Source organism: Ovis canadensis, chromosome 7 (assembly GCF_042477335.2).
Source record: "Ovis canadensis isolate MfBH-ARS-UI-01 breed Bighorn chromosome 7, ARS-UI_OviCan_v2, whole genome shotgun sequence".
NCBI classification, from domain to species: domain Eukaryota; kingdom Metazoa; phylum Chordata; class Mammalia; order Artiodactyla; family Bovidae; genus Ovis; species Ovis canadensis.
In genome coordinates, this window is record NC_091251.1 from 46,238,774 (window position 1) to 46,266,081 (window position 27,308).

The 27,308-nt window shown below is 37.0% G+C and overlaps 1 protein-coding gene across 1 annotated transcript in view; it reads left to right on the top strand.

Annotated features, from left to right (window-relative positions):
- The first annotated feature begins 2,962 nt into the window (after window positions 1–2,962).
- The window catches only part of BUB1B (BUB1 mitotic checkpoint serine/threonine kinase B), a 50,588-nt gene continuing 26,242 nt past the window's right edge, over window positions 2,963–27,308 (top strand). Inside the window, exons 1-8 of the mRNA XM_069596029.1 lie at window positions 2,963–3,195; window positions 6,290–6,436; window positions 11,367–11,426; window positions 11,814–11,958; window positions 15,741–15,937; window positions 24,492–24,661; window positions 25,842–26,056; window positions 26,229–26,320. Coding sequence (XP_069452130.1) covers window positions 3,161–3,195; window positions 6,290–6,436; window positions 11,367–11,426; window positions 11,814–11,958; window positions 15,741–15,937; window positions 24,492–24,661; window positions 25,842–26,056; window positions 26,229–26,320 — 1,061 coding nt within the window. The 5' untranslated portion in view covers window positions 2,963–3,160. The remainder of the gene's footprint in view (window positions 3,196–6,289; window positions 6,437–11,366; window positions 11,427–11,813; window positions 11,959–15,740; window positions 15,938–24,491; window positions 24,662–25,841; window positions 26,057–26,228; window positions 26,321–27,308) is intronic.

A 27,308-nucleotide genomic window follows, 5' to 3' on the forward strand; every position in this document is an offset into this window, starting at 1 on the left:
TCTTCATGATACTAGTTTCCTCCCCAAGAATTTGGCACCCAGAAGCTGAAGTTAATTAAACATAAACTTGGGTTGAAAGAATTCAACATAAATTAAGGTTGAATCCCTTAATTTAGAACTGAGGTTTGTGGCACCCAGAGCACCAGTCTAGAAGTAGGACGCTGGCAGCATTCAGATCCTGTTCTGTTCTTCCTATAATGGGTGACTCTCATTGCCACTTACTTCCTTGAGGTTGGCTCACCTCCTGTATAAACTGAGTACAATAATGAATATTTGGCAACTCTAAATTCTCCAAGACCTTCCTGTAGGGTAAAACTCTGGCACTCTGGTCGGGCTAATTCCAGATCAAAACAGCCTGCTTTTGCACTTCTTATTGATGACAAACTTGTAACTTACCTGGTATCTTAATGGCCCTGCCATATGAATGCTTCTGTTCTTAGCTTGTGATCCATTCTGACCTTTTGGCTCTTTTCTGTTGATACCAGTTGATAACTGGCATCTTCTTATTCAGTATGTCTATTTTTTGCATTCATCAGTGTGGAAATTCAGGGTCAGGCAATTTCCAGTGATTTGAGAAGACCCATGAAAAGTAGGGTAGTTCTTCCGAAAAGCAGAAGTAGAGTCCAGAAAGTTTTCATGGAATTGGAGAGAAACCCAGCTCCTAGGAGAGTTCCCTAATACCTTGTCACAACAGCTACTGTGAGATGCAACTAGGTAGCAGCCAGTAGCTGCCAGCCCTGGGGTTAATGCCTCTTCTCTCCCTTCCTCCTGGCAACACAAAGATGGTTTGGATTATTATGGCTCCTCCTCATTGGTTCTTCTACCTCAGGACAACTCATCACTGGTTAATACAAGATGCAACCATTGCCCTGATTGGCTGATCTGTTGCTGGGGTAAAGGGCAGCATGGTGATGCTGCTTTGCCAGATGTGGTTTCCTTCAGGTCCTGAACACACACACCCTCATTCAGCCTCTCTTGACCTTCCTCCCATCCTCAGAAAGTCCCTCTATCCTCCTGTGGTTGCACGGTAAACAAGCAGTTTGTCCAGGGATCCCTGGAGACCCAGAGGTTTTCAACTTTGCAGTGTTTAGCCTGCTAAAGTAGGGTTTTGTATAATTCAAGAAGGCAAAATTGGGGAAAATCAGCCTTTGACAATCAAGAACACACACATCCCCCCATGACCAAGCAAGAGCTCATAGATTTTCTGACAACTAAACTACCACTGATGCAGATAGGTATGGCTTTGCACGTAAATGGGTGAAAATGAGAGGCTTGCTAGTCCCCAACTCCTACCAGTTGCCACTGAACCTGAAATTCCATCATTAAGATTTATTCTGCTATGAATTTTCTTCCCCTGGGACCTACTGTTAGAATACAAAGAGCCAAAATCTGTTCTGAAAGATGTGTGAAAAGGCTTCTTTATGGTCAAATAAGTCTAGAGATGCCAACATATTTTAGTGTCCCCTGTGGTAGGCAGAATAACGGTCCCCAAAGATGAGTATGTCCTAATCCATGGAACCTGTGAGTATGTCACCTTATGTGGCAAAAGAAACTAGGCAGATGTGACTAAAGGTTAGGACCTTGAGACAGAAAGGTCATCCTGGATAATATCAATGGGTCTGTTATAATTACATGAGTCCTTCAAAGCAGAGAGATTTTCCTGACTGTGATCAGAGAAAGAGATGTGGCGACAGATACTGGGTCCAGGAGAGTGATGCTGCTGGCTTTGAAGGTGGAGGAAAGGGGCCACAAGCTAGGGAATACTGGCGAATGTCCAAACACAAGAAAACAGGAAACAAATTCTCCTGAAGGGCCTCCAGAAACACAGTCCTGCCAACACCTTGTTTAGTGTGAGATTTGAGTCAAATTTCTGACTTAACAAATTGTAAGGTAATAAATTTGTGATGTTTTAAGCTGCTAAGTTTATGGAAGTTTGTTAGAGAGCATTAGAAGACAGAATATACTCCCTCCTTCAGAGATTCATGAGTGTGCATTAGCTATTAAGGGCTCTAGTGAATCTTTCAGGACGGCTGTGCAGCTGCTGCTGCTGCTAAGTTGCTTCAGTCGTGTCCGACTCCGTGCAACCCCATAGATGGCAGCCCACCAGGCTCCTCTGTCCCTGGGATTCTCCAAGCAAGAACACTGGAGTGGGTTGCCATTTCCTTCTCCAGTGCATGAAAGTGAAAAGTGAAAGTGAGGATGCTCAGTTGTCTCCGACTCTTCAGCTAGGCTTGTTCAAAAACGCTGCTCCCTAGCCACATCTGAACTTACCATGGTTTCTTCCTCAAGAAATCAGAACTGGGACTAAAGAATGTCAGTAAAGGCTGGTCTGCTGAAGGGGAAAAGAGGCAAAACCTCCGGAGCTGTAGCATAGCTGTATTTTCTACCTGGGACTACAACAGAGAAGCAAGGCGGTGTCATTACCACATTACAGATGAGTTAAAACTTAAGGTCAGAGAGAATATGTCGCTTGCCTAAGGTTACACATTTGGTACGATTTCTACAGAATTAGAATCTAGTTTTCTTCAATTCAAGTGCGGGGCAGGAAACAGCTGGGTCAGAGCCGCCTAAGAACTCTGGACACTTGTGACACTCGGGGCAGACAGCAGGAGGTGGTCATAGCCTGGCCAGCCAGTCCAGAAATCAGGTCAAGCGCAAGCACTCAGAGATATCTCACTATGCTCATTATATCAGAGAATTCTGATGCTTAAAATGTTCCTCGCTTGGCTCAAATATTAGCTCTAAGGCCTGGAGGCAGAAAGCACCTGTTGAGAATTTACACCTCCTGAATTTACACCCGCTAAGCCTGCGGCACCTGGACAGCCACAGTCCCCGGAAACTACCACTCCCACTATGCACCGCGACAGCATTGACTAAACCCGGGATAAACTACAAGTCCCAGGATTCCTTGGGAACGAGCGGGGAGGAGCGGAGGGGCGTAGCACGTTGTCCGCGCGGGACCGTTAAATTTGAAACTTGGCGGCTGGGCGTGAGAGCTTGGGGTGGCTGGTTCGTGAGGGAATTAGGTGCGTGCTTTTTCGGGGAGCACCCTCCGGTTGCTTCAGTGCCTCGAAGGGCAGGTTGCAGAAGGAGGCCCAGGCGGTCTGAGGCTCTGAAGAAAGGCCCGCGGGAGGACGAAGCCCTAAGCCGGGAATGCAGGATGGCGGCGATGCAGAAGCAAAGGGGTGCTCCGAGGTAGGTACCGGAGAAGGGCGGCCGGGAGCTGGGCCTGCGAGCTTCTAGGGTGCCTGGCAGTGACAGAGGCTCCGCTGAGAGCAGTCCAGGAGAAGAGCAGGCCCGACCGAATCGTCCTCCCTGCTGGAACTGGACGTGAGGAGTGGAGGTGAAGGCACTGGGTTAGCACTGACCTCAGTGCGCTGAGGGCGCGTGAGAATCCTGCTGCATCCAGTTGCAAAGCCAAGGAGGCTGTGGGACCCCAAGGGTCCAAAGGGCTTGGAATTTGTGGTCTGTGTTTGTGTCTCAGCCCAGCCATTCGCTAACTCTGTGACTTTGGATACGTCTTTAAATGGAAGATGCTGCTGTTAACGCTACCTACCATTCCGAGTTCTGGGAGAATTCAGGGTATTTGTAAAGTAACTGCCTCCAAATAAGTGCTTAGCACATGGTAGGTGCTGTCTTTAAGTTAGCATAGTTAGAAATCTAAAAAGCCCATTTCTGCATGCTTGCTGCTCTTCCTTATTTATCCATATATAAGCTCTTCTGTGGAGAAGGCAATGGCACCCCACTCCAGTATTCTTGCCTGGAAAATCCCATGGATGGAGGAGCCTGGTGGGCTGCAGTCCATGGAGTCGCTAAGAGTCGGACATGACTGAGCGGCTTCACTTTCACGTTTCACTTTCATGCACTTTCATGGAGAAGGAAATGGCAACCCACTCCAATGTTCTTGCCTGGAGAATCCCAGGGACGGAGGAGCCTGGTGGGCTGCCGTCTGTGGGGTCGCACAGAGTCGGACACGACTGAAGCGACTTAGCAGCAGCAGCAAGCTCTTCTGGATTGAAATTCTATGTGCGTTCTCATTAGGGGGTACACGGTATTTATGAGCTTCCTAGGTGTCACAGTGGTAAAGAATCTGCCTGCCAATACAAGAGACACAAGAGAGACTCGGTTCCATTCCTGGGTTGGGACGATCCCCTGAAGCAATAAATGGCAGCTCCAGTATTCTTGCTTGGAAAATTCCATGGATGAGGAGCCTGGTAGGCTACACACCATAGGGTCACAGAGAATCAGACACCACTGAGCACTACCACAACCACACAGTACTTAGATAAATGTCATTTTACGAGCTCTTTAATTCATGCAAAAGATATATATACTTTTTAAATTTTATATTGGAGTATAGCCAATTAACACTGTTGTAATAGTTTCAGGTGAACAGCCAAAGGACTCAGCCATACATGTATCCATTCCCCCCCCAAACTCCCCTCCTATCCAGAGTGCCACCTAACATTAAGCAGAGTTCCCTGTGCAATAGGATAGGACCTTATTGGTTATCCATTTTAAATATAGTGATGTCATGCGAGATATATTTATTAACCACCTACAAAGTACTAGGTGTAACAAAAACACAAAAATCCCTATCCTTATGAAGCTTAAGTTCTGGGTGGAATGAGGGTAGGGAAAACAAGATAAATAAACCAAAAGGTAGACAGTGGTTGGTACAAAACAAACAAAACTGGGGAGGAGGACGGTTGGTGCAATTTTTGATAGTTTTGAACAGAGGGCCTCACTGAAAAGGTGTCATTTAGGTCAAGACTGGAAGGAAACTCAAGAGTTAGTCATGCATTGATCTGGGGGGAAGTACAAAGGCTGGAGGGTGAGAGTTGGGCGAGGCAGGGGCACTGGCTGAGTAATTGGAGCAGAATGAACCAGAGAATAAAAGGAAATGAAGTAAAAAAGGTGAAGATGCAGGCATTGTAAGGACTTGGCTTTTACTCTGTAGTTGAAAGTTATTGGAGGGTTTTGAGCAAAAGAAAGACATGATCTGACATGGGTTTAAACAGGATCACTTTGGCTGCAGTATCGAAAAGACTAAAGGTAGAAAAGGATGGAAGCAGAGAGACCAGTTTAGACGTTATTGAAATAGTCCTGGCAGGAGAAGATGGTGGCTTGAGCCAGGCTGAAAACAGTGGAGATGCTGAGAAGAAGGTTCATTTCTGGATACGTTCTAGAGGTGGAACCAACAGGACTTGCTGGATGACTGGGGGATGTGAGAGGGATGTCTAGGTTGGCATTAAGATTTTTTACTTGAGAGCTGGATAAATGAAATTGTCGTTTATTTGAGATGAGGGAAGAAGCAGGTCTTTGAGGAGGCAAGAGGAGGAGAAGGGAGGGAGGAAGCAATCCCAGCTCAATTTTGGACATTTAACAGATATTTTAATTGCTATTTTAAGAGAAGAAATCTAGAAACCTCAATAAATATTTATTCACTGCTTACTACTGTTAGATCCTGTGTTAGATTATGAGAATAGAAAAATAAATGACATGGCCCTTACATTTACACAAAATAGTTAAAAAGATAAGAGTAGTTACAACTTGCATTATTAATCACTTACAGTTTGTTTTCCTGAAGGGAGTTTTTAGCTCTCGTCTAGACTGAGGTCACACAAAACTTTCACTTTATTTTTGAAGAATAGTGCCTGTCTGTCTCTGTTTTAAACACAGAAATAGCATCTCTTAGCCAGAAGTAAGCTTCTCTTCGAGAATTGTAGAGCTCTGAAGTTCACAGTATATACCCTTTGTGGTGATTACCTCCAAAAAGCTTTTGCGGATTCCCCCCATAGAATTGACATAATTGGAGGAGGCATTTATGACCAGTAAACTGTATTTTTGTCTGCTTCTACTCTGGGCTACCTATATATATAAACTTCAGTTTTAAGTAATCAGTTGAAACATGGGGTTAGTATGGTAAACACTTTGCTAATTTTAAATTAAACAAGTGATAGGTATCAATCTGACTTTTGTCTGCTTTGCCAAATTTATAATATTTTTTTCCCTTCTTTCTTCCTGTCATAAACTTTCTTCTTAGGATATTGCTCACAATACTGTAGCCATGTTCTCTCTTCCATTAGGTAATACTGCAGCCTTGAACTTGGAAACAAATAGACTCAGAAGGTTAGGAGTATAACATTAATAACACTACTAATGTGCCAGCCCACTGTTTTTAACCCAGAGATCATGAATTATCACTTTTCTGAAAACATTTACAATAATCCAATGTTATAACAATTCAGTGTTAGTATGAGATTTACTTTTGTTTCTCTCTCCACAGTGAAGTCATGTCCTTGGAGGGAGATGAATGGGAGCTGAGTAAAGAAAATGTCCAACCTTTAAGGCAGGGGCGGATCATGTCCACACTTCAGGGAGCACTGGCGCAGCAAGAATCTGCCTGTAACACTACTCTTCAGCAACAAAAACGGTGTGTAGAATGGCTGGGGCTCCACCAGTCATCCCCAGCTGTGGTAGTTAATGTGGGCATAGACCCATGCAGGATGGCATAAGAAGTACTAAACTACTCTTCAAAAATTGGTAAAACTGGTAGTCTGAGAATCTGTTCCTCTCCTGCATTCTTATCACACAACAGCTATCTAAAGATCCCCTCGAGTGCACTTAAGAACAAGAGCTATAGGATTTCATTTCACTGTGGAGCAGCCAAACTCTTGTATCAACAGAAATATTTCTTATACAGGGGGAACTGATAAGTAAAGCAAGTATCATATTATAGTATTTACCAAAAGAATTATGTCATTCTGAATCCTGAAACAGAATTAACTCTTTGAGACTAATCAATTAATGAAATTGCTTCTTTGTGTTCTGAATACTGAGGGAGAGTGCATCTGTTTATCCTTTGTACTCAATTATTAATGTTCTAGGAACATATTTTTGAGAATGTATGCAAAAGAAATAGTGGTCTCCAAAGAAAATGTAAGCCTTGGAGAAACTGAATTTAAGGAACTCAGGGTGATGAAAAGCTGAAAAATACCACTCTATTGTTCAGTATAGTGAACAATAAAACTTGCTGTCCTTTGACAAATGTTTTGATAAATACACTTCTTTTCAAAAAGGTAAACCAAAGTATTGGTTTCTACCTGCAGTTTCGTGACCAAAGAATTCTTGTATTATCAGAAAATTATCATAACTTTGATCTAATGTAATGAATACCCTTGATCATCTCTTTGACTCTTTAAAAGCACTGGATTTTATGGTTTTGTTTCACAGATGGTGTTCTATTATTAAATCTTTTTGATGACATTCTGTGACATTGTACTAGTTTTTCCACTTCACTAACTATTCTTCCTTTTTGCTTGTTGGCTTCCTACTTGATTTTACCTAAGTTTCTGTTCTTTGCCCTCTGTTCTCATTCCATATTCAGATTTTCCAGCATTATTTAACTACTGTCTACATCTCTTACTTGCTTTCTAAATGTCTTTTTATCTACCTGTAACATATGATGAGATAAATATTTCACTAGTGTATTAAATACTGGATCTTTTCTCATGTAGGACCTTCCTTTTTCTACTCCATTTTGATTAATGATATGAATTAATCTGAATGATCTTACCTCACTGCTCTCTCATACTCATTGATTTAGTCGATTGCTAGGGATTGGTGATTTTTTTTTTTAATCTATTTTTTATTATTTTAAACTTTTGACTGTGCTGGGTCTTCGTGGCTGTGTGCAGGCTTTCTGTAGTTGTGAGCAGGGAGTACTTTTTGTTGCAGTGTGCAGGCTTCTTACTGAGGTGGCTTCTCTTGTTGAGCACAAGCTCTAGGCCATGGGCTTTAATAATTGTGACTCTCGGTCTCAGTAGTTGTGGCACACGGGCTTAGTTGCTGCAAGGCATGTAGGATCTTCCCAGAGCAGGGATCGAACTTGTGTCCCCTGTGTTGGCAAGCAGATTCTTACCAGGGAAGCCCCTAATTTTTTTAAGTATAATTTGCATGCAGTGAAAGGCTCAGATTTTTAAGTATGCTTAGGTGATTTTGATACACATTTCAAGACAGAACATTTTTATTTCCTCCGAAGGTTCTCTCCTGCACCTTCCCAATCAATCTTCCCCTCCTCCATGAAGAAACCAGTGATCACATTTTTATCACCATAGGTTAGTTTTATTTTACTATTTTATATAAATGGAATCATATAGTACTTTCAATATGTTTTTAAGGCATTTTCATGTTGCATGTATTAGTAGATTGTTCCTTTTTAAATTTTAACTGAGTAGTATTTCATTTGTTTATCCCTTTATCAATTATGGACAAATGGATTCTTTCCAGTTATGTGTTTTGTGGGTAAAGCTGCTATTTACATTCTGAATAAGACTTTTTGTGGACATAGATTGTCATTTCTCTTGGAATAACATTGCTAGGTCAGAGAATAAGTGTTTGTTTTCCAAAAAGGTTGTAACATGTTACACTCCTATCAGAAACAGATTAGAATCAATTTGCTCCAGATCCATTCCCATATTTAGTGTGATGTTGTTGTTGTTGTTGTTGTTTTTTCATTTTAGCCATTCTGGTGGATGTATAATAGTATCTCATGATGGTTATACTTCCCATCTCCCAAGTGACTACTGAAGTGAGCACTTATTTACTTGTTTATGGGCCATTTATATATCTTCTTTTGTGATGCATTTGTTCAGATATTTTGCCTTATTTTACAATTGGAAGATCCCCTGGAAGAGGGCATGGCGACCCACTCCAGTATTCTTGCCTGAAGAATCCCCATGGACAGAGGAGCCTGGTGGGCTACAGTTCATGGGGTCGCAAAGAGTTGGACATGACTGAGCATCTAAGCATAGGACTGCAAGAGTTCTTTATGTAGTCTGTATACAAGTCCCTTATCAAATATATGTGTTAAAATATTTTCTCCCAGTTCATGGCTATCTATTTTCTTGGTGGTACTTTTTGACAAGCCGAAGTGTTTAATTTTGGTGTCTGATTAACTAGTGTTTTTCTTTTAGTACCTTTTGTGTCTCCTCTAGGAAATCTTTGCCTGCCTAAAAGGTCCTTTTTTTTGAAAAAAGGAAAAAATCCTGTAGTTCTTTTTTTTTTTTTCTAGTAGCTATGTTTTAGCTTTTATATTTAAGTCTGTGATTCATCTTAAATTTATCCTTGTGCATGGTGTGAGGTTAGAATAAAAGGTCTTATGCCTCCGTCCCTACCCTCGTATGCCTATCTAGTTGTTCTGCCTTCATTTGTTGAAGAGAGTTTTTTGTCTTTCCCCATTAAATTGCTTTGGGGCTTTTGTCAAAAATCATTTGGTTGTGCATGTGTGGATCATTTCTGGACTCTATGCTGTTCCATTGATCTGTTTACCTTTTCATCAGGTTGTATGAAAGACAACTTGTATGTTGTCTTGATTAGCTTTATATAATAAGACTTGAAGTCAGGTAGAATTCAAAATTCTTTTAGCTATTATTAGTCCTTTGCTTTTCCAGATTTTAAAATCATTGTGTCAGTTTCTAGAAAAGAGACTGCTAGAATTTGAATTGGATTGCATTGAATCCATAGATAAATTTGGAGGTTTGCTGATTTTTATCAGTATTGTCTTGAATTTTATTTTTCATTTATTTCGTTATCTCATACTTAAATCACCATTTTAGTCACACAATTGTGGCCCCTTTTCTAATTTCTCCTGTTATTATACTGTTGTTATCAAACAGGGTTCTTGGATTCTTTAATCAGTAGAAATTGATAAGAGTCCAGACAAGACATTCAAGCAAGGCTTTACTGGGACTAGAGCTGCAGGGATCAAAAACAAGTAACAGGTTCCCTTGCTTGCTTCCTGAACGTGGGGCCAGCTTGTTCCCTAAAGGGAGTGAGGGTAGGGGCAGGTCCAAGGTTTGGGCTGGAGGGGTGGCTTGGGTGATCTGCCCACCCCCTTGCTTTTGCTGTATGCAGGGATTATACTGCAGTACCCTGCTTTTGCTCTGGACACCTTAGAAGTAGCAGTTGGGTTTTTGGTCTTTTTATATCTTGTTCAAAATTTGTTCCAACTGCTCATGTACACAGTTATTTTTTACTCCCTTATAGTTTCTTTATATTCTGTTGCTCCAGAAAACATTTGTCCAGGTGCAAGCACTGTCGCCAAGGGTCCCAGGTCTCAGCCTTTTTCAGTGTTACCTGATTAATCTTTTTGAAATCTTTACTTAGCATATTCAAGATACTCTCCAACTGAAGAACCACTACTGGCTGAACAGCCAGAATCCAAGCTCTTAAAATTTGCATTTAAAGCATTCTCTTACCTCTTCAGATATCTCCATTTATTCCCAATACTGACTTTATGTTATAGCTGGATAAGCTCTCCGACTTTGACAACTTTATTCAATACTGATTTCCCTCTCTCTTGTAAAACTCTTTTTTTCTTTGAAATCTTATGTTTCCTTCAAAGTCCCACCTTCTACGACTGCTTCTATAACACCTCCTTTTGACATTATAAAGCCTTTACTATCAATTCTTGACAGTTGTAATATACTGCTCTGTATTGTTAGTTAATTTTTCATTTATGTACTGTCTTTCTTATTAGAGTTTAAGGGTCTTTTGTGTCAGGGACTATTCTTATTCTTTATGTTAAACATAACCCCTTATACAGTTATTATTGATACACTGTTTATTTAAATTGTGGTTTATTACATAATACTTCCCCTCTATTCTGACTGGTCAATCTTTAACTTCATCTTAGCCCTCTGCCTTTGTAAGCACTTTATAAAGTCATATTTCACACTTTCTCTGAAACATTCCTCCAATTTTTATATGGTCTAATTCTTCTTTGACTAATGTTATCCATGGAATTCTTCTTTAAGAGTCTTATTTCTGGATATATATTTATGTGTGTGTGTGTATATTTAGCTTCTTCAGTACTATCATATGCATATAAAGGTAATGGGTGTCATTTATTGAGTACTTAACTACTTACTTTGTCTAAATACTTTACAGTTAAGACTAATCAACCTAATAAGATAGATCGTATTATTATTCCCATTTTACAGATGAGGTAACTGAAAGCAGAGTTTAAATAGCTTTTCTAATGTCACTCAGTTAGTGATTAGTGGAGCTGCACTGGAACCTTGGGAGTCTTGTTCCAGAGCTTTAAATGCTGTGTAATAGTTTTCTATAAGTTGTCTTGAAATTTCTCTTAATTTCTTCATATTTTGTCTCTCCAGTTATGTTATCAAACAGAATCCTCATTATTTCTATTCTTTTTCTTTCTGTTTAACAAGCTCTCAAACTCCAGTACAGTTATCTAGATTGATATTAAATACTTAATAATGAATAAAAATAAAGGTGACACTCGTTCATTTGGCTGTTATCACTATTGCCTATGCTAACATTTTCTGTTTAAATTTCAGGGCATTTGAATCTGAAATTCGATTTTATGCTGGAAATGACCCTCTAGATGTTTGGGATAGGTGAGTCTTTTTTATTTAACAGGGCAATAGAAACTTAATAGATGGAGTTCTTATAGCTATGCCTCTCAAACTGAGTTGTGTGAAGCAGTGTGTTAGAGTAGAGAGTAGTGTTTTTGAGACACAAAGAAGCAGAATAATTATAGTGTATCTTCCTAAGGTGTGACTGTGAGCTATACCCATCTGCCACCATCCTCATTTTTTCCCACAGGTACATGTTAGCAATATTTAGAAAAGTCTGAGAGATACAGGTTTAGGACATGTCACTGAAAACCTCTAAATAAACATTGTCAACATATTAGATATTTCTGCTTTGAAAAGTCCAGAATGGATCTTGGAACAAGACATGTTAAACTTGAAAAATAATTCATTTCCTCTCTTCCTATTCAGATATATTAACTGGACAGAGCAAAACTATCCTCAGGGTGGGAAGGAAAGCAATATGTCAACATTATTAGAAAGAGCTGTAGAAGCGCTACAAGGAGAAAAGAGATATTATAATGATCCCCGATTTCTTAGTCTCTGGCTTAAGCTGGTAAGTCTTTCTGAAGTGCCATCTGAGTTTATTAAATTAAGAGATTTTTCTCAATAGGTATCTTATACATTCAAAAACTGAGCTGTTCAGTAGATATTAAACATTCCATAAATACTCAAAATTGTTTCCATCTAGAGATGCATTTTACAAGAATTTTTTTAACCCATTAAAAGTGACCATAAGGCCTGTATATCTCTCTCTAGGAATGGGTTATTTATTGGTTTTAATCATCATTAGGCCGTGCAGCTGTACTCGGGGAGGACATATAGGAACCAGCACATGGTGGTAGTACAATTGTTTGGGAAAATCTTTTGTAGGTGATTCTGCTGTTCCTTTCTCCCTTTTTGTGAATCATCACCATAAAAAACAGTGTTGTTTATATTTTATCTCTTTCATTTTTTTTTCATTTAGTATGTTGCTATAATTAAAACTATTGACCTGACCACTTTGTACTGTCTTACTTGACATGTAGTTCTTTTAAGAACACTTTTGAGGATTTTTTATGAAAACATCTTCTTTATAAAAATGATGACCAGAGTTTCTTAGACATTAACTCTTCTCTTTTATCCTAAAAGAGATTAGAGAAAAGCAACTGGGGACTTGGTGGTGGTCCAGTGGTTAAGAATCTATCCTCCAATGCAGGGGACACAGTTTCAGTCCTTGGTTGGAGAACTAAGATCCCACATGCCATGGGGCAACAAACCCCACAAACGACAACTACTGAGCCTGCACACCACAACTAGAGAGAAGCCCACACATCTGAAAAAAAGATCACCTGATGCAGCCAAAACTAAATAAATAAGTAATTTTTTTTTTTAAAGAAAAAAGGCAAGTGGTAAATATTTAGAATAGAATTTTAGGTAATAGAATTAGATTTTGGATAAAAACTTTAAATAAAATATATAAAAAATTAAAAATAAGTAGTCAAGTAATTCTAAATAATAGACTATTTTCAACAATCATTGTAATATGATAAAATACCAACACTGGAAATTAATAAGCTTTCTGGCTAAAATATACCTCTATATTTATGGCTAAAATATGATAAAATAATTATTAATATCGTTAAATGAATCTTGAAGACATAATTATCTTGATTTCTGCAGGCCATTTGACATATCTTGGCATCCTTATGTAAGCTGGTGACATTACCTTAGGGATAGTAGTTATGGGAATTTATAAGAAAGGATGGCACACGAAGAATGCTAACCAGATTTGTTAGTGAGACTATGGTTCCTGATGGTGAACTAATAGATTTTGTTGTTCATTGTATTTTATATAATATTCTTATACGTGACTTACTAGAAGATTGAACTAAATAAACCTCTAAAGCGACATTTAATCCCAGGTTTCTATGATTATAGTTAGTTGAAGCTATTAAAAGTAGTAATTGGAATAATTTCTCTGTTCACTTGTGTTAATACAATGTTTGTAGTGAAGAGTAATGATTATCGTAGAGTAAAAAGCATAATCTAAGCCAGTGCTCCTGAAAGAATGATCTGTAGACTGTTCAAGGTAAATACAAAAATTGAGAGTAAGCGTTTAGAAATTTTATTGACATTTGATGTTGTGCATCTATGTGCATCATTTTTCTTATAACTTCTATTTTTATTGTCTTTTAAAAAAATATCAGTCCACAACGCAATGGAAACTTTTAAACACACACGCCTAAAATTGTCCCCTTCACTACAGGTAATTGGAGAGGCACTGGTCTAGGTAACCCTCAAATTCAACATTAAAAAAAAAAAAACCCTCAAATTCAAATTATTAGCCCTAGAGTGATCAGCAGTAATCTAAACTTTGTACCTGGGAAACAAGGTGCCTATTAAATTATTTTGCTTTCTTTCTTAGTCAAAAGGAGTAAAGATGGGCTCCTGACACTACTCTTTTGCTTTGCAGAAAGTTTTCTCCAGTCCTTTTTATAAAGGATAACTAAAATCTAGCTAAGGAAAAACTTGTTCTTAGAAAATATCCAGTATTTTTAGTTAAAAGTTTAAAATGGTTTTAATTTGGCTTTTTAAGAGTTACCAGAAAGATATGTTTAACTTTTGAATTGATTAATCTAACCATCTTATCCTTTTATATATTTCTTAAGTGATCTTATTCAGCACTCTGGAATAACCCAAACTGTATTCACTGCCCCATGCTGCACCACAGCTGTTCAGAAAACCATTATTGAAGTGCAGTCAATTTTAAACTTTATTTATGTAGTAATAGATATCAAGGACTTGCTCTTACAGTGATAAACATTGAGAATTATTACTTTGCTTGAAATATCGTCACATGTGGGAAAACATCTCTAATTTGAATAAGCAGAAAAACTCTGTTACTGAATTACTATGAAATTAAACTATAAGATACTAATGGATTTTGTTAAACATAAAAATGGAACATTTCATTTTCTTCTACTAGACCGTGGGTAGGGACTAGAATGTAGTAGAGAGCAATGTTTTCTGCCTTTGTGGAACTTACTTTATTGAGGAAGACAGATGGTAAGCAATTAATTGTAAGTGTAATAGAAGAGAAAGAGGGAAAGTGTTGAGATGTATGGTAAAACATACAAGGTGGACTAAACCAAGGCTAGACAATCAGGAACAGAAAGATATGAATGAAAATACATGTGGTAAATGAACAGGAGAACATGTTATCCTCTGCAGTAGTAAAAGAACTCTTAATGAGAACACTGAAATGCTATTTTTATATGAAAGTAGAAACTTTTAAAAATAAATATTAGCTATGAAATTATATTTGGAAATAACTACTAACATTTTAAATTTGTATAACCATTTAGAAAGCAATTTACTTTTTAACATAGTTCCACTTATAGGAATTTATCTTAAGGGAATAATGTAAAATGTGAAAGGCAATATGCTTAAAGGTATTCATTACACAATTATTTACAATTGGGAAAAAGTAGAAGTGGTTTGTCCAGAAAATAAGGGAATAGTTAAACGATGAAAGATCTACTAGATGGAACATTGTTCACCCATTCAAACATATTAATTAAGTAGCAGCATGGAAAAATGAATGATGCACAGTTAAATGGAATAAAAATATTTAATTATGATTAAAACTATGAAATGACAAAAATCTTTTTATCCCATGGAAAAATGATACATGTTCCTTTTTTTTCCTCAAGAGAAAAATAAAGACTGAAAAAATATATCAAACTTGTTAGTGGTGTGGGATTTTTACCGATCCCTTCCCTTTCCCTTTTTGCTGCTAGAATTATCTGTATTGTGGCTGGTCTTAATAAGGTCCCTTTTAAAATACAGATTTGACCATGTCATTTCTTTGCTTATAGCTCTCCTACCCCAACACATATAACATTGACTATCAGGTATATTTACAATTGATGAGCTTGACTTTCAAGCCCGGTCACACCTTTTTTCCCCAAACTTCTATCTCGCCTACACCTCCACAATCTTAGTCTTCAGTGTCTTTGCTTATGCTTTTTTCTCTGCCTAGAGTGCACTTCATTTCCCACTCTTTACCTTATATAAGTTTATTTCTCCTTAAGGGCCACACTCAAATGTCATGTATTCTTGAAAGCTTTCTTCCCCATTTTTTTTTCTTACAAATTAATTCCTTAATTTTGTCAGGTAAGGGATTAGTGTAAATGTGTTTTAGGTCCTCCCAATATATTCCTTATAATCTTGTGTTATAATAGATAATATTTTTTTCAGTGCAGAAACTACGTATTGTATCTCCAGTGACCGGCACATAACAGACAATATGTGAAGAAAAATTGGTTAACTGCTAATGTTTTTAATTTGTTACAGGGGCATTTATGCAATGAACCTTTGGATATGTACAGTTATTTACATAACCAAGGAATTGGCATTTCACTTGCTCAGTTTTATATCTCATGGGCTGAAGAATATGAAGCTAGAGAAAACTTTAAGAAAGCAGATCTGATATTTCAGGAAGGTATTGAACAGAAGGCTGAACCACTGGAAAGACTGCAGTCCCAGCACAGGTAAACTTCCTCTCTGGAGCTTTTCTTAACTCTTTAATAGGTACAGAAAGTTGTTTTGCATCTGAATAAAGTGCTCTCTGTGGATTGGCAAGTTAATTTCATTACTATTCAGTTTTTTAAAAGACATACTTTAAGTATTTTCTATTTAACATACAGTAAAATCTAGTCTTTGATGTACAGAAACATGTAACCATTATCATCATTAAGATATATTTGAATTATTTCATCACTCCATAAAATTCCCACATTCTATCCCTTTGTGGTCAACACCTATTCACAGTCCCAACCTCTAGCAACCACTGATCTATTCTCCAGCCCTATAGTTTAGACTTTTCCATAATGTCATGTCAGTGGAATCATATAGTATATAGTCTTTTAATTTGGGCTGCTTTCATTTAGCATAATGCATTTGAGTTGTAAGAGTTCTTTAATCTGAATACAAGTCTTTTGTCAGATGAGTGATTTGTAAACCTTTTCTCCCAGCTTTTCTCCCACTTTTCTAGAAGTGACTTTTACAGTACAGAAGTTTTTAATTTTGAAGAAGTTTAATTTGTCAATTATTTCTTAAATGGGTTGTGCTTTTGGTATATCTAAGAATTCCATCTAGCTGAAGGTCACAGAGATTTTTCTCCTGTGTTTTTATCCTGAAGTGTTATAGTTTTTGTTTTTAAATTTGTGATCCATTTTGAGTTAATTTTTGTAGAAGGTATTAAGGTTCTTTTTTTGCCTATGAGCCTTATTTATTCATGTGCCTTTTGTTGAAAAGATTTTCTCCATTGAAGTACCTTTGCATTTTTGTCAAAAATCAGGTGATCATATTTGTGTAGGTTTATTTCTGTTGCTCTGTTTTCTCTTTTGATCTTAATGTCTATCACTGGTATATATTACCCTTATCTAGATTGCTGAAGAGTTATAGTAAGTCTGGAAATCAGTTAATTGTTCTTTTTAACTCTTCTAGTTCATTTGACGTTCTGTATAAATTCTAGAATCAGCTTTCTAGGATTTTGATTAGTATTATGCATGAAGAAGATGTATTTCTCCATTTATTTAGATCTTTTATTTCTTTGAATAGGCTTTGGTAGTTTTTATCTTTCAAGGACTTGGTCCACTTCATCTAAGTGATGAGTTAATAGGCATAGAGTTGTTCATAGTATTCCTTTATTATCTTTTTAATGTCCATAGGTTAGGTAGTGACCTTCCTTCTTTGTTTTTTCATATTGATAATCCTGATATTTGGTCCTCTAGTTTATCAAATTCTATTGATCTTTTTAGGAAATCAACTTTTGCTTCCATTGATTTTTAAATCTTAATTGATACTCTGCTCCTAATTTTATTAATTTCTGCTCTTTATTATTTCCTTCTTTGTGCTTACTTTGGGTTTAACTTGCTCCTTTTCTAATTTAAGGTGACACTTAGAGCACTGTTTTCTAGAGCTTTTTTTCCTAATATAAAAGATTTCTGTCTAAGCACTGCTTTAGCTGTATCCCACAGATTTTGATAATAATACTATATTTTCATTTTCATTCAGTTCAAAATATTTTCTAATTTTCCTTATGTCTTCCTTTTGATCCGTGGGGTATATAGAAGTGTATTATTAGGAAGTGTTTGCAGATTTTTCAGGTATCTCCCTGCTACTGATTTCTAGTTTAATTCCATTATGGTTAGAGAACATAATTTGTATGGTTTCAAGTCTTTCTAATTTATTAAAGTTCATTTTATGGCCCAGAATATGTGAATGTTTTGTGTACACCTGAAAAATGTGTTTTCTGCTGTTTTGGAATAAAATGTTTTATAAATGTCACTTTTAGGTCAAGTAGATTGGTAGTCAGTTCTGGTCTTCTGTATCCTTGCTGACTTTCTGTTTACTTATTCTGTCAGTTACTGAGAGAGGAATCTTGAAGTCTCTTTTATTGTGGTCTTTTTGTGGGATTTTCTTTTTCATTTTTTTTGCCACACAGCTTGTGGGATCTTTGTTCCCCTTCCAAGAACTGAACCTGGGCCTTCGGAAATAAGAGTTCAGAGTCCTAACCACTGGACCACCAGGGTATTCCCTCTTTTATTGTGAATTTATCTCTTCCTTCTTTGAGCTCCTATCAGCCTTGCTACATATATTTTGAAGTTCTATTAAGTATATACACATTTAGAATTGATCCCTTTATCATTATATAATGTTCATCTTTATCCCTGATCATACTTTTTCTGACGTCAGCTTGATCTGATATTAATATAGCCAGTCCAGCTTTCTTTAGTTTTCATGGTACATCTTTTCCTTTCTTTACTTTTTTTCCCAACAGTTTTAAAGGTATGCAACCATATCCACAATCTAATTTTAAACATTTTTAACACCACAAAATGAATTCCATACTTGTTATTATTCCACAGAACTGGAAAAGGTCAGTTTTCATTCCAATCCCAAAGAAAGGCAATCCCAAAGAATGTTCAAACTATCACACAATTGCACTCATCTCACATGCTAACAAAGTAATACTCAAATTTCTCCAAGCTAGGCTTCAACAGTATGTGAACTGAGAACTTCCAGATGTTCAAGCTGGATTTAGAAAAGCAGAGGAACCAGAGATCAAATTGCCAACATCTGTTGGATCATAGAAAAAGCAAGAGAATTCCAGAAAAACATCTACTTATGCTTCATTGTGCTAAAGCCTTTTGACTCTGGATCACAACAAACTGGAAAATTCTGAAAGAGATGGGAATACCAGATCACCTTACCTGCCTCCTGAGAAATCTGAATGCAGGTCAAAAAGCAACAGTTAGAACCAGACATGGAACAACAGACTGGTTCCAAATTGGGAAAGGAGTATGTCAAGGCTGTATATTGTCACGCTGCTTATTTAACTTATATGCAGAGTACATCATGTGAAATGTCAGGCTGGATGAAGCACAGGCTGGAATCAAGATTGCCAGGAGAAATAGCAGTAACCTCAAATATGCAGATGACACCACCCTCATGGCAGAAAGTGAAGAAGAACTAAAGAGGCTCTTGATGAAAGTGAAAGAGGAGAGTGAAAAAGCTGGCTTAAAACTCAACAGTCAGAAAACTAAGATCGTGGCACCCAGTCCCATCACTTCATGGCAAATAGATGAGGAAACCATGGAAACAGTGACAGACTTTATTTTCTTGGGCTCCAGAATCACTGCAGATGGTGACTGCAGCCATGAAATTAAAAGACACTTGCTCCAAAGAAAAGCTATGACCAACCTAGACAGTATATTAAAAAGCAGAGACATTACTTTGCCAACAAAGATCCATATAGTCAAAGCTATGGTTTTTCTAGTAGTCATGTATGGATGTGAGAGTTGGACTATAAAGAAAGCTGAGGACTGAAGAACTGATGCTCTTGAACTGTGGTGTTGGAGAAGACTCTTGAAAGTCCCTTGGACTGCAAAGAGATCAAACCAGTCAATCCTAAAGGAGACCAGTCCTGAATATTAATTGGAAAAACTGATACTGAAGTTCCAATACTCGGGCCACCTGATACAAAGAAATGATTCGTTGGAAAAGACCTGATGCTAGGAAAGATTGAAGGCAGGTGAAGGGGATGACAGCAGATGAAATGGTTGGATGGCATCACCGACTTGATGGACATGAGTTTGAGCATGCTTCCGGAGTTGGTGATGGACAGGGAAGCCTGGCCTGGTACAGTCCATGGGGTTCCAAAGAGTCAGATACAACTGAGCAACTGAACTGAACTGATTAGCAGTGACTCTCCATTCCCTCTCAATCCAGTTCCAGGCAACCATTAATCTTCTCTCTCTGGATTTCCCTATTCTGGACATTGCACATAAATGGAATCCTACATTATGTGGTCTTTTGTGACTGGCTTCTTTCACTTAGCATGTTTTCAAGGTTCATTATAGATGAACGTAGTTGTGGCATATATCAGTATTTCATTTTTATTGCTGACTAATATGTCATTCTATAGATATAGTGCATGATTTATCCATTCATCAGTTATTGGGCATTAGGTTGTTTTCAATTTTTGGCAATTATGAAATAATGCTGCTACAAACATTCATATTACAGGATTTTGTGTGGATTTCCTTTTATTAACAAAGGGGTTTCTTTTTATTGAAGGGTAGTTGATTGTACAGTGCTGTAGAAGTTAAAGGTACACAATGTAGTAATCCACAATGTTTAAAGGTTATACTCCGGGTGGTGCTAGTGGTAAAGAACCCACCTGCCATTGCAGTAGGCATAAGAAATGTGGATTTGATCCCTAGATCAGGAAGATCCTGCATGGCAACCACCAAAGTATTCTTGCCTGGAGAATCCAATTGGCAGAGGAGCCTGGCTGGTCACAGTCCATAGGGTCACAGAGTTGGGCACGACTGAAGTGACTTACTTAGTAAGTGACTTACTGAGCGTACACACTCCATCTATAGTTACTATAAAATATCAACTATATTCCCTGTGTTGTACAATATGTCCTCGTAGCTTAGTTTATACCTAATAGTTTGTACCTTCCTATCCCCTACCCCTATTTTGCCTCTCCCCACTAGTAACCACTAGTTTGTTCTCTATATCTGTAAGTTTCTTTTTTGTTTATTCACTAGTTTGTTATATTTCTTAGATTCCACATTTAAGTAATATTATGCAGTATTTGTCTCTTTGTCTGACTTATTTCACTTAACATAATCCCCTCCAAGTCCATCCATGTTGTTCCAAATGGCAAAATTTCATTCTTTTTTATGACTGAATATTATTCTACTATATATTTATACCACATCTTGTTTTTCCATTCATTTGTTGGTGACACTTAGGTTGCTTCCATATCTTGGCAGTTGTAAATAATGCTGCTCTGAACACTGGGGTGCATGTATCTTTTCATATTAGTGTTTTTGTTTTTTTCAGATATATACCCAGGAATGGAATTGCTGGGTCATATGATAGTTCTATTTTTAGTTTTTTGAGAAACCTCTATGATCTTGTCCACACTGGCTGCAGCAATTTACATTCCCACTAACACAGTACAAGGATTCTCTTTTCTCCACATCCTCGATAACATTTGTGATTTGTGATGTGTTCTTTCTGATAATTGTCATTCTGACAGGTGTGAGGTAATACCTTATTGTGGTTTTGACTTGCATTTCCCTGAAGATTATTAATGTCAAACATCTTTTCATGTGCCTTTTAGCTCTCTGCCTTTCCTCTTTGGAAAAAGTCTGTTAAGGTCTTCTCTCCATTTTTAAATCAGGTTTCTCTTTTCTCTTTTAACCTGACAGTGTCTTTTTATTAAAAGTGGTTCTTATACACAGCAAAGAGTTGGATGTTGTGTTTTTCTCAACTGTCACAATATTTTTTATGTGGTTTACTTAGAACATTTTGATGGAATTACCAACTCTGTGGGATTTAGATATGTTATTTTAGTATTTGTTTTCAGTTTCTGTGTCTTTTGTTCCTTTGTTGCCCCTTTCCTGTCTTCTTTTGGATTGTTGGTTTGTTTTTTCTTTTTTTTTTAGTATTTCACTTTAATTTATTTTATTGACTTTTTGTTTGTTATTTTTTTAGTGGTTTCTCTAGGGTATATAATACATATACCTAACCTTTCACAATCTACTTAGAGTTAATATTTTACCACTTCAAGTAAAATAATAGAAGGCATAGAACCTTTATAACCATATAGGTTCTATATTTTCCCGACTTTCTTGATATACTGGTGTTAAGTATTACATTTACATACATTGAAAATCCCATCAGACAATGTTATAATTTTTGCTTTCAAAAGCCATATGTATTTTAAAGAACTTAGGAGAAAAATAGTCTGTTATATTAGCATTTTTGTTCTCCTTGTTCCTGAAGTTCCAAGTTTTCCTCTGATATTTCCTGTCAGACAAGAGGTTTTTTCTAGCCATTCACTTAGAGTGAATCTTTTCCAATAAATTCTCTTAGTTTTTCTTCATCTGAGAATGTCCCCCCGCCCCCACCCCACCAGCCTCACTGCATGCAGAATCTTGATTTCCTAACCAGGGATCAAACCCATGCCTCCTGTTTTGGAAGTGTGGAATTTTAACAACTGGACCCCTGGGGAAGCCCCTGAGAGTGTCTTTATCCATCTTTGTTTCTGAAGGATATTTTCACTGGATGTAGAATTCTGGTCCAACCATTCATTTAGCATGTTTCTGTCTCCTAAACTCACTGATATCTAATGGGGCATCTACAGGCATTTGAATGGTTCATCCTCCTTTTTGTAATGAGTTTATTTTCTCTGGCTAAGTGTTTTTTTTCTTTAACATTGCTTTTTAGCAATTTGATAATGATGTATCTAGGTATGATTGCCTTTATATTTAATCCATTTGGGGTTTACTGGGCTTTTTGAATTTGTAAAGACGTGCCTTTCACAAAATTTGAAAAGTTTTCAGCCATTATTTTTAAAATGCTTTTCTGTACCTTTTCTTCTGGGACTTCAGTTCCACATATATTAGACTCTCTGATACTGTCCCACAGGTCCATGAAGCTTTGTTCATTTAAAACAAAATTTTAACTATTCTTTCTGTTCTTTAAGGTGAGCAATTTTTATTGATTTGTCTTCAGGTTCATTTACTCTTTTTTCAGCTTTCTCCATTCTGATAATGAATATATCCAGTAAATTGTTTATTTCAGATATTGTGTTTTTCTAAATTTCTAAAATTTCCATTTGATTCTTTTTCATAGTTTCTGTGTGTCAGTTGAGAATTTCTATCTTTCCACTCATTTTATATTATGGAGCATCATTGTGTTAGCTGCTTTAAAATCTGAAAACTCAACACCCGGGTCATTTGATGTTTTTATTAATTTCTTATTAATTAGTTAATTTTAATTGGAGGATGATTGCTTTACAATATTGTGATTTTTTTCTATTATTCTTTGAACCACATATAAAATTTCTACATGAGTACCAATCGTGGTTGTGCTGTGATTTCCATATTTGTATTTTTGGTCACTGTGCTGTAATGTGCTTAGTCCCTCAGTTGTGTCCAGCTCTTTGCGACCTGACAGACTGTAGCCCTCCAGACTCCTCTGTCCTTGGGGGTTCTCCAGGCAAGAATACTGGGCTGGGTTTTTATGCCTGCCTCCAGGGGATCTTCCCAACCCAGGAATCAAACCCAGTTCTCCCACATTGCAGGCAGATTCTTTACTGTCTGAGCCACCAGGGAAGCTGTCATTTGATGTTTGTATTTCTGTTTTTCCTTTGAGAATGGTCACATTTTCCTGGTTTTTTATATGTCAGGTGATTTTGGATTATATACTAGACATTTATACTGGTATTATTAGACTCTAGGTCCTGTTAGTTAATGTTGATGTTTTTGTCTAATTAGGTAACCAGCCTTCAGATATAATTTCTTTTTCAACTTATGTGAGTAGTGGTTCTAATGTCAGTTCAATTTTCAGAGACCTTTAGGTCTATCCCATTTGTCTGTTGCTCCAGGGTTAGTCTAGGGCTTGGACAGTGGTTTATATTATAGTTCAGTTCTTAAAGCCTTTTCTGTGCTGTTTTGGGTCTGCTTTGTGTATGCATAGCTCAAGGGTGGTCCAGGGCTTGTGCCAATTCATGTACAGAATCAGGAGATTCTCTTCTTCAGCTCATCCCCTCCCAATATTTCTCCCATACTCATTGCCCCTCACAGTCCGCTTTTTCCTTTCCTCTGGACAAAAAGATGAGGTTTCTTTAGGAGTTTTAGCTTCCTGCACTGCTAATGTAACAATTCAAAACCAAATGGAAAAGAGAAGGGGAAAAAAAACAGGAAACAGCCTTGAGTGGGTTGTTTCTTTGACTCCTCTCCACAGTCCACTTGCTTTTGTTTACTTTTTAGAGACCTCAGCTGCTTTTTTGTATTTTGTCTGGAGTTTTTAATTCTTTTTTTTTAAGTTTTTTTTTTTTTTAGAGTTTTTAATTCTAATCAGTGAGAAAGAGACTAATATGAGCTTATTCCATCTTGGCCAGCATTTGCAGTTTATTTAGTTTCTTTACCCTTTTGATAATACTTAAAACTTTGGCAACAGCACAGAAGTTTAGTCTTCAAACTTCTACCAGCTTTACTAAAAAGTAAAATGTCATGTTTAGTGCAACTTCATTCATCTGATTCAGGGAAAATGTTGGGGTAGGGAGTTGGGTGGGGATTCTTTGTAGCAAGAGAGACAATAAAATAGATGTGTCAAGATGTTAACAATTAGTTAATCTAGGTAAAGAAGATATGGGTGCTCACTCTTTCAACTATTTTGTGAGTTTGAAAAGTCAAAATAAAAAGTTGATGGGAAACTCTGATCTTAATATATTCTATAATCTTAATCTAAGACACTGATCTAATCCTGAGGTCAACCTGCTGGTGCTCTTCAGAGTATTTTTGATTGGTCAAATTTGGATATATAAATTTGGACCTTCTCTGATTTCAAGGTGGCTTTCTTTGTTTCTGACAGAATAAACACTTTCTTTTGGCTATTTCTATATATTTCTTCCCTTACATCCCACTCTTTTTCCCTGTTTAGCAAATTAGGAAATTGACTCTGGACAGTAGTGTTCATCTCACCAACTGTTAATTGTCCCTTCTCTTACTTTAGACAATTCCAAGCTCGAGTGTCTCGGCAAACTCTGTTGGCACTTGAGAAAGAAGAGGAGGAGGAAGTTGTGGGATCTTCTGTACCACAACGAAGCACACTGGCTGAACTAAAAAGCAAAGGGAAAAAGACAGCAAGAGCTCCAATCAGCCGTGTAGGGGGTGCTCTCAAGGGTAAGTTTGTTAGGTGTTATTATGGGAAGCTTTTAGTTTCGGGTGATAGGCAAATTATGTAAGGAAATCATGTATAAATATATATATGAACATTGTCCTGCTGTTCTGACTACTAGGAAGCAAAAAAAGAAGTCTAAGGAGAAGCTGAGATCAGTGTGCAGTAACACGAAAACATGTCAGCATTTTGTGTCTTTAGTTAAGAAAAACCTATTCTGGGACCCTTATAATGCAAAGAAAGAGGGAAAGACAGAGAAGGAAGGAAAAGAAAAAAGAAAAACTTAATCTAATATGTATCTAGAGTAATAAGCAACTAGAGTTTCTGAGTTTCAGTTACTAGTCGACAGATATGCAGTAATATAGCAAGTATTATCAAAGTAAAGCTTAACGTGTACCAAATTCACAAAGAATGTATTAATTTGGTCTTCAGTTTTGGAGGGTCAGGAATTGGGCTCTCTGTATACTTAAAGATGATCAGCAATAGCTGTTTTTTAAATCTACTATTTTTTAAGGTAAATTTTAGGTTCCCAGCAAAATTGAGCAGAAGGTACAGAGAGCAGTAAGCTTTTATTAACCACATTTATAGCAGTTAGACACGAAGACCAGATATTTAGATCTCTTATCCCTATCCTGATATCAACTTTGTAATACTCAGAATGTTCCTTGGAGATCTGAGAATTAGAGTATAGAGAATATAGTCCTAAAAAGTATTTTATCCAGATCATGATGAAGCTTGACTCTAATAAGCAGCCCCACTAAAGAGAATACCAATAATAAGTGGGCTGCATTGGGTTGTTTTTTTTTTTAGATTCAATACATTTCAGCTGAGAGAAAAATGTTACCTGAAAAATAAATATTAAGATTTCAGTTAATCCTGATAAAATTAGACAATGTTAGAATGATGACTGAAGGAAGATACAGAATTTGTTTTTTGGATATCTATATGTAAAAGATTATAGGTGAGGGAAAAAAGGGAGGGTATAAGTAACAAATACAGAATAGACTTAAAAATTAATAATTTGATGCATTAAGGTTTTTTAAAATTTTTATTTAAAAAAATCTCTGATTCTATGGTAGTAGAAGTAATCTTGATTTGGGAAAGGTTCAAGTATACCTTATTGGGCATCTAAATTGGTAAAGATTTTTAAATTTAGATTTTGAAAGTTTAATATTTTTCTCTTAGCTCCAAGCCAGAACAGAGGTCTCCAAAATCCAGTTCCTCAACAGATGCAAAGTAATACTAGAATTATTGTTTTTGATGAAAATGCTGATGAGGCTTCTAGAGCAGAGTCATCTAAACCTACAGTCCAGCCATGGATAGCACCTCCTGTGTCCAGGGGCAAAGAGAATGAGCTGCAAGCCGGCCCTTGGAACGCAGGCAGGCCTTTGGAATACAGGGTAAGGACTCTAAGATCCAGTTTATTTGCTGACATAACAAAGGCTTCAGAGTTCAAACAGAGGAGTATTTTTAGCATCTCTTTTAATTCCTCTTGAATAATTAGGCATGGTCTGCATATGGTGTGTCAGAATGTAAAACCATGGTAATTTTAGTTTTCTTCTTCATCGCCAGCCTCGTGGCAATACAGCGTCTATGACAGCTGTACCCTCTATGCTTCCAAGTTTTACTCCATATGTGGAAGAGACTGCACAACAGCCAGTTATGTGAGTTTGATTTCCAGATATTTTTAGGTGGTAATTATTAAGGATGGACAGGGGCATCTATCTAACTCCTAAAGCATTTTCTTCTTTGTGGAAATGAAAGTAAACAAAAGTTTTATTTCCTTTATGTCTTTCTTTTTTTTTTTTTAGTGTTTTAGGGCTAAAAGACCACTTGTTTTCTTATTAAGGAATAAAAATAGGTTTATATTTAAATTGGTGTAGTCAAAGATAGTCACTGTTATTTAAGGGAGATGTTCTACCTTTATTATTGACAGTAGTGAGGAGTTATGGCAGTTTTTGCTCATAACCTGCTTTTTCTTTCTGAATGTCTTTTTCTTGGCATTTCTATGAAATATAATAAATGATTAAATAATCAGGTAGTCTAAGATTCAGTCTAATATATAACATTGTGGAGTGGTAATATTAGGTCATATTTTGTGTCCCATTGCAAGAGTTTCTTCATATATAATTTGTAACCCCTCATTATATGCTAGGTGTGATGTTTGTGTAGGTTTTTTCATAGTCTTTTTATCAGTTGAGCAAATTGAGGAAGCCTTTTAAGCATGTAGATGCTTGGACCATTAAAATTTCTGATCCAGTGTATCTGAGGTGAGGACCAGATATCTTTAGTTGTAAAAAGATACACAAAAAAATAAAAAATATATAAGTGATTCTGATCCATAGTCCAGATCCTAGTTGAGGTATGCTCCATTTTTACGCCTGTATTACCACTCTCTACTCTTCCCCTTCAGCTGATAATGTTGAATTTTACATCATCAGTTCCCTAAATGCTGTATTTCTAATTCTTCTGGGTTCAGAACAGTGATAAATGGGCATAAGTTAGCTTCATTTTGTACACTGGGCTCTATTTAGATTTGGTTATTCACCACAGCCATAGAAAACAAACTTATGGTTACCAAAGGCCAAAATGTTAGTGTTAGTCACTCAGTCATGTCCAACGCTTTGCGACCCATGGACTATAACCCACCAG